Source organism: Schistocerca americana, chromosome 10 (assembly GCF_021461395.2).
Source record: "Schistocerca americana isolate TAMUIC-IGC-003095 chromosome 10, iqSchAmer2.1, whole genome shotgun sequence".
Classification (NCBI taxonomy): Eukaryota; Metazoa; Arthropoda; class Insecta; order Orthoptera; family Acrididae; genus Schistocerca; species Schistocerca americana.
Window position 1 is genome coordinate 108,370,090 of NC_060128.1, and position 12,147 is coordinate 108,382,236.

Genomic DNA, 12,147 nt, shown 5'->3' on the forward strand with positions numbered 1-12,147 from the left:
AGGATAGTGTGTCTGCAAGGACTTAACCCTTGCATGCTCCCCGTGAGATCCACGGCTTCCCGGCCATTGACCTTCTTGTGCGAACGCACACGCTATGCCCAAACTCGTACGGGACTTGGTAGATTAATCTGCCACGAGTAATGAGTATGATGGGCAAACATCCATTAGGCACACTACGAATGTAGTGGTGTGGACATGTTGGGAATGTGGATCTCACGGGGAGCGTGCAAGGGTTAAGTCCCTGCAGACGCACTATCCTCTGTGCCCTCGGTGGCTCAGATGGATAGAGCATCTGCCATGTAAGCAGGAGATCCCGGGTTCGAGTCCCGGTCGGGACACACATTTTCAACATGTCCCCAATGAAGTACATAAACGCCTGTTTGCAGCTAGGGTATCCATTTAATTATCATTTCATGTACATTAGTGCCAACAGTTTGAGTAGCTATCTTTACCAGGTCACCACCTACATCATATTCCCCATTCCTATCAAGACTGTTCCCTGCTCCACCCACTATCACTACCTGATCCTCCTCCACAAAATTGCTACATAACTCCCCTATGTTGTCACTCACCTGAGCCAACCCTGCACTAGGCATCATAATGCTGGTGACCTGGTACTCACTCCCCAACACTTCCTGGAACTATTTGCCCACACGTCTACCATGTGAACTACCTAGCAGCAGAACCTTCTCCTTTCTGTTAGGCTTTGCAACTGACCTAGGCCTCCTAACTGCTGAGGACTGCTGCATGTTCCCTACATGTACAGCTAAAAGAGGCTCCTCTCCACTCAACCCTATCAGTTGGTCAATAGCATATACGCAAGGTGTAACTGTCTGAACACCACCTGTTCCTAGCTGCCTTCTTGCCAACTGCCAGTTCCCATTCCTCGCCACCATTTACCCTCCTCGACCTATCTGGTTACTCCTTTGCCCATTGTAACTGCACCTGAAGGGCACAGATCTTATGCTCCTGCTCCTCTATCAACTTATTTCTACCACAGATTCTCCATTCCCAGGAGAGGATCTCGCTAGAATGTGCGTATCACTATCCTGTGACTTTTGTCACTTCAGTGCTGCCAACCTTGGGAAGATCAGTTTGGATTCCATAGAAACACTGGAACACGTGAGGCAATACTGACCTTACGACTTATCTTAGAAGAAAGATTAAGGAAAGGCAAACCTACGTTTCTAGCATTTGTAGACTTAGAGAAAGCTTTTGACAATGTTGACTGGAATACTCTCTTTCAAATTCTAAAGGTGGCAGGGGTAAAATACAGGGAGCGAAAGGCTATTTACAATTTGTACAGAAAGCAGATGGCAGTTATAAGAGTCGAGGGACATGAAAGGGAAGCAGTGGTTGGGAAGGGAGTAAGACAGGGTTGTAGCGTCTCCCCGATGTTGTTCAATCTGTATATTGAGCAAGCAGTAAAGGAAACAAAAGAAAAATTTGGAGTAGGTATTAAAATTCATGGAGAAGAAATAAAAACTTTGAGGTTCGCCGATGACATTGTAATTCTGTCAGAGATAGCAAAGGACTTGGAAGAGCAGTTGAATGGAATGGACAGTGTCTTGAAAGGAGGATATAAGATGAACATCAACAAAAGCAAAACGAGGATAATGGAATGTAGTCTAATTAAGTCGGGTGATGCTGAGGGAATTAGATTAGGAAATGAGGCACTTAAAGTAGTAAAGGAGTTTTGCTATTTGGGGAGCAAAATAACTGATGATGGTCGAAGTAGAGAGGATATAAAATGTAGGCTGGCAATGGCAAGGAAAGCGTTTCTGAAGAAGAGAAATTTGTTAACATCCAGTATTGATTTAAGTGTCAGGAAGTCATTTCTGAAAGTATTCGTATGGAGTGTAGCCATGTATGGAAGTGAAACATGGACAATAAATAGTTTGGACAAGAAGGGAATAGAAGCTTTCGAAATGTGGTGCTACAGAAGAATGCTGAAGATTAGATGGGTAGATCACATAACTAATGAGGAAGTATTGAATAGGATTGGGGAGAAGAGAAGTTTGTGGCACAACTTGACCAGAAGAAGGGATCGGTTGGTAGGACATGTTCTGAGGCATCAAGGGATCACCAATTTAGTATTGGAGGGCAGCGTGGAGGGTAAAAATCGTAGAGGGAGACCAAGAGATGAATACACTAAGCAGATTCAGAAGGATGTAGGTTGCAGTAGGTACTAGGAGATGAAAAAGCTTGCACAGGATAGAGTAGCATGGAGAGCTGCATCAAACCAGTCTCAGGACTGAAGACCACAACAACAACAACAACAACTGCATTACGTGCAAAATGTGTGAGATTACTATTAATATTGTCTATGAAGTCATTGTCCGCTGCTCGTGGTCTCGCGGTAGCTTTCTCGCTTCCCGAGCACGGGGTCCCGGATTCGATTCCCGGCGGGGTCATGGATTTTTCCTGCTTCAAGATGACTGGGTGTCGTCGTCGTCGTCATCATCGTCATCATCACGTTCGGAGGAAGGCAATGGCAAACCACCTCCGCTAGGACCTTGCCTAGTAAAGCGGTGTGGGCCTCCCACATCGTCCCCTATGGTCCGTCATGGAGTATGGGACTTCATCATCATCATCATCATCATCATGAAGTCATTAATACACAATATGAACAGCAACTGTCCCAACACACTACCGTGCCATGCCTGAAGTCACTTCTGTCTCTCTCAATGTCTATCTGCCTAAGCTAACATGTTGCAAACTCAATCTGATCACAAATTCTGTTGATATCCCATGTGATAGTACCTTCATTAACAAGTGTAGGTGCGGTACAGAGTCAAATGCTTTTCGGAATACGATACATACATAGAAAACACTCCATGCTTCCATATCTGGTCATCTCTGAGCATGTAATTCTGTGAATATATACAGCAACAGTGCTAAATACTTAACGAGATTCATGACAAGTAGCTTACTTAAATGCAAGAGACATCACTTGAGGTGCGTGTGGAGACACCCGTTCAGCACGCAGCTCTTGAAGATTGTGTAGCTCACCGAGAGCTTCGAACACCTCAGCCTCCATCTCAGGTGGCACGTTGTAATGGAGTAGCCGCAGTTTCCTAAGTGAAGTGTTATGCTGTTTCAGCACAGTCACAACACACCTGTTGGCAAATGACATTTTATTTTTTAAACAATGGAAAATCCAGAATGGAATGTAACAATATTATGTAAAGGATAGTTGCTACTCACCACACACACACACACACACACACACACACACACACACACACACACACACTAGCTTCAGCTGCCAGAGGCTGTGGTCATGTGTGTGAGAGTTATCTTTGCGTGAGTGGTTTGTTGCACTTGTGTGTGTGTGTGTGTGTGTGTGTGTGTGTGTGTGTGTGTGTGTGTGTGTGTGTTTTTTCTGTCTGTTGTCTATTTTTGACAAAGGCCTTGTTGGCTGAAAGCTCATTTTGTGACAGTCTTTTTGCTGTGCCTCTCTGCAACTCAGCATCTCCGCTATATGGTGTGTAGCAACTATCCTTTTCATAATGTTATTTCATTTTTTAAATTTTATTTACATGTATTCATCTGCATGTACATGATTACTCTGCAATTCACAATTAAGTGCCTGGGATAGGGTTCATCAAACCACCTTCATGACAACGCTCTACTGTGCCACTCCCAAAAAGACCATGGAACAAATGAACACTTAAATCTTTATGTGTGAGCTCCAATTTCTGTCATTTTATTATTATAATTCCTCCCTATATACGTGGGCGCCAACAAAATATTTTGGTGATTAAAATTTCATGAAAGACCCTGCTCCAGCAAAAATCATCTCTGCTTTAATGATTGCCACCCCAGTTCGCATCTCATATCTGTGGCACTTTCTCCCCTATTTTGCAGTGATACAAAACAAGCTGCCCTTCACTGAACTTTTTCGATGTCCTCCATCAATCCTATCTGATGCCGATTCCACAAGCGGGGCTGACAAGCATACTGTAAGCACTCTTTATTAGACCTGCTACATTCCCTAAGGCTATGTCCTACGTAACTGACAGAAGCGACCGACAGTACATGACAAAACACAACCACAGGTATAGTTACGGAAGTGTCCTACGTGAGCAACATCTGTGTCGCTGCCTTTCTCCCGCTGCAACTGGCGACATTTGAATTCAAACATGTTTGAATCTTGTTGCTGCAGCACGCACGACAGAGAGCAACAGCCATGTGTCTTCTTGGCAAAGCAGTGGAGCGGACACAATGGCAGCTATGAAATACTTCCGATTTTAAGAAAATACTCAGTGAAAAAATTTGATTCTTCCGCATCTTACAGATTGATATCTTTAAATGATAAAGGTCTGAATTTGTTTTTGTCATAGTTACTGAGTTGCACGAAACTGAGTACATGACTGCACGAAATTTTTAAGACTTTGCAGAGGTAAAATCACATTGCATTGCAGAGGTAAAATCACATTGCGTAGACTTTCCGTACAGTTCACTTAAGGCCATACATTATTGCGTATGAAATGTAACCAATATATCTAAACTTGTATTTAAAGTCGAGACTGGAATGGTATCTCTTTTCATTCTTGAGATATTGGTTGTTATATCTGCGCATGGGTTGCTCACGGTGCGTCCATACCTTTCCTCCGCTTCGGGATTCAAGTCGTCGTAAAAACTGTCGTATCTCATAAACAGTTCAATATATCGAAATGATGATTGTTGGAAATGACAGCACACAGAAAGGACTAGTTTATCGTACAAATAACACTCGATACATTTTTGCAAATGCGTGAGCAGAGTGAAAACAAGACCCCCTATAAATTACAACATGAGGTTTTGTCCAAATTTTCATAGCCGAACGAAGAGACAGAAACAGGTAAACGAGGTTTCGGAGTGACCAGCATGAGGTCTAGTTTTTCATGAAAATATTTAACTGCTTCAAAGTAATCAGAGTAATTAACAACACCTTAATTAGTGAGTTGACGAAAAATTGAAATATTTTACGAAAAGCTGCTGTCAAGTTATGTAAATGAAGTGTCAAAAATTTCATCTGTTCAAGGCCTAGCTATTTTGCACATAAAAGGATACATTGGTGTTGTATTTAAATGTCAAAAAGGCTTCCTTCGAATCAGTACGTTAGGAAGGCAAACAAGAAGTCAGTAGGGCTGAATAAAACTTGAAAATAAAAAATTGAAAGAAATTGTCATATTTTATGAAATGATTTGTGTAAAAGAAATAAGTAGATCGGCAAAACGTTCTATGTGCCTTTGAATGATACTCAAAACCATGAACAGAAAACGAGGTGCACCAAACATTTCCTTAATACTTTTTAGTTCATACATTTAGACAAATGTTTGACTTTAGTTTCAAAAATTTTGTATGTTTTACTTTTACAGACTATGTAGATGAATAAAGACGCTTGGTCTTAACACTGACTCCTGATGAACTACGTTTGAAACATCAAATATCGGTAAAATTTCATGGTTCATTGTAATTTATTAGGAATTAAATTTATTTGATATACTGGGATAGGTGTGTATACACTTAAAAGATCAAGTTCTCTGGCAAGAGCTTAAAAATATACTTAGTGATGCAGTGTAAATAGTATAAATAGTATACAGTTAAAACATAAGAAGAGCCTGGAACCGAACCTGGGACATTTCCAAAGCACATAATCACAAACTGTAATGCTACCACTACACCACAGCTAGCTATTGATTCCGATTAGCAATCAGTGCATTTATTCATGCACTTAGGGCAGTTAGTGATGTAGTCAGTCATTCTTCTGCCTTTACTGGCTGTTAAAAGTTCTTGATCATGTAAAAAAACATTGGAAACGGAAATGAGCATTTGGCGTCATTGGCCAGAAGGCCCTTTACGGGGCAGGTCAGGTAGCCTTGGTGCAGGTCTTATTACATTCGACACCACACAGGGTGACCTGCATGCCGGGTGGGGATGAAATGATGATCAAGACAACACAACACCCAGTCCCTGAGCGGATAAAACCTCCCACCCAGCTGGGAATCAAACCCGGGCCCATAAGACAGCAAACCGTCACGCTAACCACTCAGCTATCAGGGTGAACATGTAAAAAAACATTTGTATTTAATTTATTGATAAGATAGTCAAACGCTCTTCTGCTCATTCATGTGTATTCAAAGAATGTGTATGGTGATCTTCGTAGTTGATGATATAAATTATGACATTCTCCATGAAGATTCCTCCGTTTGTAAATTTCATGCACAGCATTCCTTTTCACTTTATTTTTGTAAGTAAAGCTAATTTTGTAGCCTTAGTCTCCAGCTACAGTATTCGACAGTCCAGCAGCGCCGTTTTACAGAAACAGCTGGTTGGCTCTAAGCAGCCATCTTGCAGTGAAACATGGTCGCTCGCAGCAGCTTGTCACTGGAGAGTCACATATCCAGAAGTCGCTCGCTGTCGGTTGCTTCTATCGCTCAACCAGTAAATCACAGTCTTTAGCTTTCTTTCCCCTCAACATTATTATGTCATCATTCCAATTTAAATTATTCGTAATTGTTATCCCTACGTATTTAGTTTAATTTAAATCATATAGACTTGTGTGATTATCGTGCAACTGAAATCCGTGGATTCATTTCACACTTTCCATTATTCATAGTCAACTGCCACTTCTCGCACCATATACATATCTTGCCTAAATCATTTTGCATTTTGTTCTGATCACCCAAGGACTTTCCAAAATGGTAAATGACAGCATCACCTGCAAACAGATTGCACAGGAACAACAGAGGGTGAAAAGACTTCCTTGGGAAATTCCAGATATTACTTCTGTTTTAGTCTATAACTTTCAGCCAATTATGATGAACTGTAACATTTCTGAAACGAAATCATCAATCTAGTCACATAACTGAGATGACACTCCTTAGGCACACAATTTGATTAGAAGTCACTTGTGAAGAAATTTAAAAAAATATGGAACATCCCCGGAATGAAGAGCTAGTTGTATTTCACAAGAATGATATTTTCTGTAGCTGTGTTGGCTGTCTGCCAATAAATCTTTTTCTTTGAGGTGATCCATAATGTTCTTGGAAAAAGGCACAGGTCACACTTGTCTATAAGAAGGGTAGAAGAAGTGGTCTACCAAACTACCATGTAATATACTGGAGATCAATTTGCAGTATAATCTTAGAACACATTCTGAGCTCAAACATGATGAAGTATCTTGAACAGAATGACCCCTTTAACGCCAACCAGCATGGAATCCAAGCAAATTGATCCTGTGAAACCCAACTCGCACTGTTCTCACGTGACATACTGAAAGCTTTGGATCAAGGCAATTGCATGGATGCTGCATTTCTTGACTTCTGAAGAGCATTTTACTCAATACCATTCTTCACTTGTTGTTAAAAGTGTGATCATATAGGGTACCAAGTGAAATTTGTGATTAAATTGAGGACTTTTTGGTAGGTGGTATGCAGCATGTTATCTTGGATGGAGAGTCATTATCAGATGAAGTAACTTCAAGTGCAACCCTGGGAAGTGTGTTGGGATCCTTATTGTTCATGGTGTATATTAATGGCCTCGCAGACAATACTAATATTGACCCCACTGTTTTTGCAGATGGTGCAGTTGTTTATAATGAAGTACTGTCTGAAAGAAGCTGCATAAATATTCGGTCATATATTGACAAGGCTTCAAAGTGGTGCAGAGATCAGCAACTCGCTTTAAATGTAAAATTCTGCCCTTCACAAAATGGAAATTGTAGGATCGTATGACTATGATATCAGTGAGTCACTGATGGAATCAGCCAACTCATACAAATAAATTTCATGTGGATCCAAGCTGATCAAAGAATCCCACAGAACATCTGTTTTTCACAAACTGCGAATTTACAAAATTTTACAAATTTTCCTCAAAATATGAAACTATTTATTTTTAAGCAAAATTGCAAAATAATCATCAAAATTGTGGAATCACATCATTTGAAGTTAACTGCGGAAATTGATTTGAGTTATATCAATGAGAACTGATTCTACATCACTTTAATATATAGTGATATACCTGAGCAGCCATCAGGTTGTTTGCTGATAATACCGTCATTTAATGTCTAGTAAAGTCATCAGAAGAACAAAACAAATTGCAGGACGATTTAGAAAAAACAAACTGTATGGTGCAAAAATTGGCAACTGACTAAGTAATGAAAAGTATGAGGTCATCCACGTGAGTGATAAAAGGAATCTGTTAAACTTGGGTTACATGACAGATCAGTCGAATCTAAAGGCTCTAAATTGAGCTAAATACCTAGGAATTACTATTACAGACAACTTAAATTGAAAAGAACACATAGAAAATGTATTAGGGAAGGTGAACCAAAGACTGTATTTTTTGGCGTAACACTTACAAGATGCAACATATCTACTAAAGGGACTGCCTACACTAAGCTTGTCTATCCTGTTTTGGAGTACCTTTGCGTGGTGTGGGATCCTTACTGGATAGGATTAAAGGAGTACATCAAGATAGTTCAAAGAAGAGCAGCACGCGTTATGTTATCACGAAACAGGAGAGAGTGTCACTGACATGATACAGGATTTGGAGTAGACATAATTAAAACAAAGGCATTTTTCGTTGCGGTGGAATCTTCTCTTGAAATTTCAATCACCAACTTTCTCCTCCGAATAAGAAAATATTTTGTTAACACTGATCTACACCGGTAGAAATGATCATCATGATAAAATAAGGGTAATAGAAGGTAACACAGAAAGATATCGATGCCTGTTTTTTACGCACACTGTTCGAGATTGAAATAATAAGATAATTATTGTGAAGATAGTTCAGTGAACCCTATGTCAGGCACTTAAGTGTGATTTGCAGATTACCCATGTAGATTTTATTGAGTTGAACAGTTCATAAGGTGAGGGACCCTCCATGGTATACAGTACAAAACAGAGGTTACTGCATAATAGGTGTAAAACAAAGTGTAAAGTCGTAGATAGAGACAACCTAAAGAAATTCTGGTTGTATGTAAAGGCTGTTAGTGGCACCAGAGTTAGTGTCCGGTCCATAGTGAATGAGACAGGAAATGAAATTGAGGGTATTAAAGCAAAAGATGAAATGCGTAACTCCATTTTCAACTGTTCCTTTACCAAGGAAAATCCAGGAGCATTGTCCCAATTTAATCTTTGTATCACTGAAAACAAAGATGAATCAAATAAGTATTAGTGTCAGTGGTGTTGAGAAACAGCTGAAATTGTTAAAATTGAACAAAGCTCCAGGACTCGCTGGAATCCCTGTCAGATTCTATACTGAATTTGTGATTGGGTTAGCCTCTCTCCTAACTATCATCTATCATAGATCCCTCGAACAAAAAACTGTGCACAGTTCTTCACATCACACCCATCTACAAGAAAGGCAGAAGAAGTGATCCACAAAACTACTACCCAATATCCTTGACATCAATTTGTTGTAGAATCTTAGAACATATACTGAGCTTAAACATAATGAGTTATCTTGAACAGAATGGCCTCCTCAATGTCAAACAGCAGGAATTCTGAAAACATCGAGGATGTAAAACCCAACTGGCACTTTTCTCACATAACAAATCATAAGTTTTGGATCAAAGCAATATTTCTTGATTTCCAAGAAGCATTTGACTCAGAGCCACATGTACTCATATTGTCAAAAGTACGATCATATGGGGTATCAAGCGAAATTTGTGACTGGATTGAGTACTTTTTGATAGGGAGGATGCAGCATGTTATCTCGGATGGGGAGTTGTCAGCAGATGTACAAGTAATTGCTGATGGTGCTCCTGGGAACTGTGTTGGGACCCTTGCTGTTCATGTTGTATATTAATGACCTGACAGACAATATTAATAATAAAAGCAGCCTTTTTGCACATGATGCAGTTAGCTACAATGAACCACTACTTGAAAGAAGCTGTGTAAGTATTCAATCAGATCTTCATAAGATTTCAAAATGGTGCAGGGATTGGCAACTTGCTTTAAATGTTCAGAAACGTAAAAGAAAAAAACTAAATGTACTGTGACTGTAATATCAATGAGTCACTGTTGGAATCTGCCAACTCATTCAAATACCTGAGTGGAACATTTTGTAGGGATATGAAATGGAATGATCACACAGGTTCAGTCATGGGTAAAGCAGGTGGTTGACTGTTCTATTCTACTGGGTAAGTACAATGAATCTACAGAAGAGATTGCTTACAAATTACTCGTGCAGCCGTTTCTAGAATATTGCTCAAGTGTGTGGGACCCATACCAGTTAGGAATAATGGGGGATATTGAATGTATATAGAGAAAGGTGGCCCAAATGGTCAGAGGTTTGTTAGATCCACGGGACACTGTCACAGAGATACTGAAGGAAATGTACTGGAAGACTCGAAGAGAGACGTAAACTACCCCAAGAAAGTCTATTGATGAAGTTTCAAGACCTGGCTTTAAGTGATGACGGCAACTTCTTATGTATCACTCACATAGGAATCATGAGGATAAGATTAAAATAATTATTGCAAGCACAGAGGCATTTAAACAATCATTCTGCTGGACTCCATACATGGGTGGAACAGGAAGAAACCCTAATAACTGGTACAACGGGAAATACCCCTGTCACGGTGGTCTGCAGAGTATACCATATTTACTCAAATCTAAGCCACACTCAAATCTAAGCCACACCTGAAAAATAAGACTCAAAATGAAGAATAAAAAAATTTCCCGGATCTAAGCCGCATCTGAAATTTGAGATTCGAATTTCAAGGGGAGAGAAAAGTTTTAGACCGCACCTCCAAATCGAAAGAAAGTTGTTCCATTGTAACATTGGACACAATTTAGGTCGACTGGATGAAGATACAGCTACAGTAGTTCAGTTCAAGTAGTAAGCTTAGCAGTTAAGCTTTACCAGCTAGCCATTGCAACGCATCAGGCGCTCCGTCTGTATTTATACGGGTACTCTTCCTTTATAACGTGCTTTGTCTGGTTTGAATCAATCGCTTTTTTTGCTTTGATTTGATAAGTGCCGTTCTCTTTGTTATAGGTGTTTACATCACTTTAAGCTGAAAATGCATTATTTGTTGCATTCTGATAATGAGTGTTTACAACTTGTCACCGCTCATGGCACGGCTTGCTTTTGTGCGCACTACTGCCGCTTACAATAAAAAGAAGAGAGGAATTGTCTCATTCATTTAAAATCACTTCTAGTGCATGATATTGGCCACACTTTGGGCCACTAAATGCTTTCCTGCTACTTCAACATTTAAATAATTTGTCTCTCTGCAGTCACCATTGCCTGACGTTGCTCTCATCAATGCCATATCACAGACCTGCAGTACGATTAGAAATTTGTTCCACAAGATAAATAACTCCCTTCTTGAATTTGGCACTATAATGAAAGCGCTTCATTAGGGTTCACTAACACCAACAAGCACAACACAAAATTCCACAAAGCAATAGGTGCCTCTACGTGAAATCTGAATGAGCCTCAGCGTATCAACTCGTGCAACAATCCAAAAGCCTTGTGGATTGTTGGCATTTTTGTGTAAAGATATTTATTTTTGCTGCTAAGAATATTTATAAAGCTGCTACATTCAAAGATGAACAATACAGAATTTCTATTTACTTCATTGGATAATGTATGAAAATGCAGTAGTTGAAACTAGGAGCAGAGAAAAAAGCTTGCCTTCTACTTTCTTTTTTAATTTATTTACTGACGCAGAGGTTTTGGTGCCAGTATTTATCTTTTGTGCCTGCAAAGCATGCCTGTGTAGTCCTACATATATTTGATGGCAGAAGTTAGTTGTGGTGCCGCCTACCAACATTTTTCAGAACTTCCGCTTACTTTGCATTCGATTCTAAGCTGCAGGTGGTTTTTTTGCATTACAAAAACTGTAAAAAAAAGGTTTGTGTAATATTATACATTTTTCAAGGGGAAGAAATATGAATTTAACTTATATTGGTGCAGTGTAGTGACATCTTCAAGAAATGACTTATCTACTGGAACTTTGTTCCTTCTCTCTCCTGTTTTAGTTCGAAAATTTTGGCCTTCCTTTCCTCAGTATCCAAAGTCATTGTAAACTTCTGATGCAGGGGTTGAAATTGCCACTGCACATTGTACTTCTTCCACTCCAATAAAGTAGCATTACAAGACAGACATCAAGGGCCAGTTTGCATTTCAATAAAAAAAAGTAAA

The 12,147-nt window shown here is 39.7% G+C and overlaps 1 protein-coding gene and 1 non-coding gene across 2 annotated transcripts in view; one reads left to right on the forward strand and one right to left on the reverse strand.

Moving 5' to 3' along the window:
- Positions 1–12,147, reverse strand: part of LOC124552282 — a 67,052-nt gene that overhangs the window by 43,985 nt on the left and 10,920 nt on the right. Inside the window, exon 3 of the mRNA XM_047126560.1 lies at positions 2,934–3,119. Within this exon, the coding sequence (XP_046982516.1) occupies positions 2,934–3,119 (186 nt within the window). The remainder of the gene's footprint in view (positions 1–2,933; positions 3,120–12,147) is intronic.
- Positions 264–338, forward strand: Trnat-ugu. The gene has a single exon. It is a non-coding gene; the product is annotated as a tRNA-Thr (tRNA).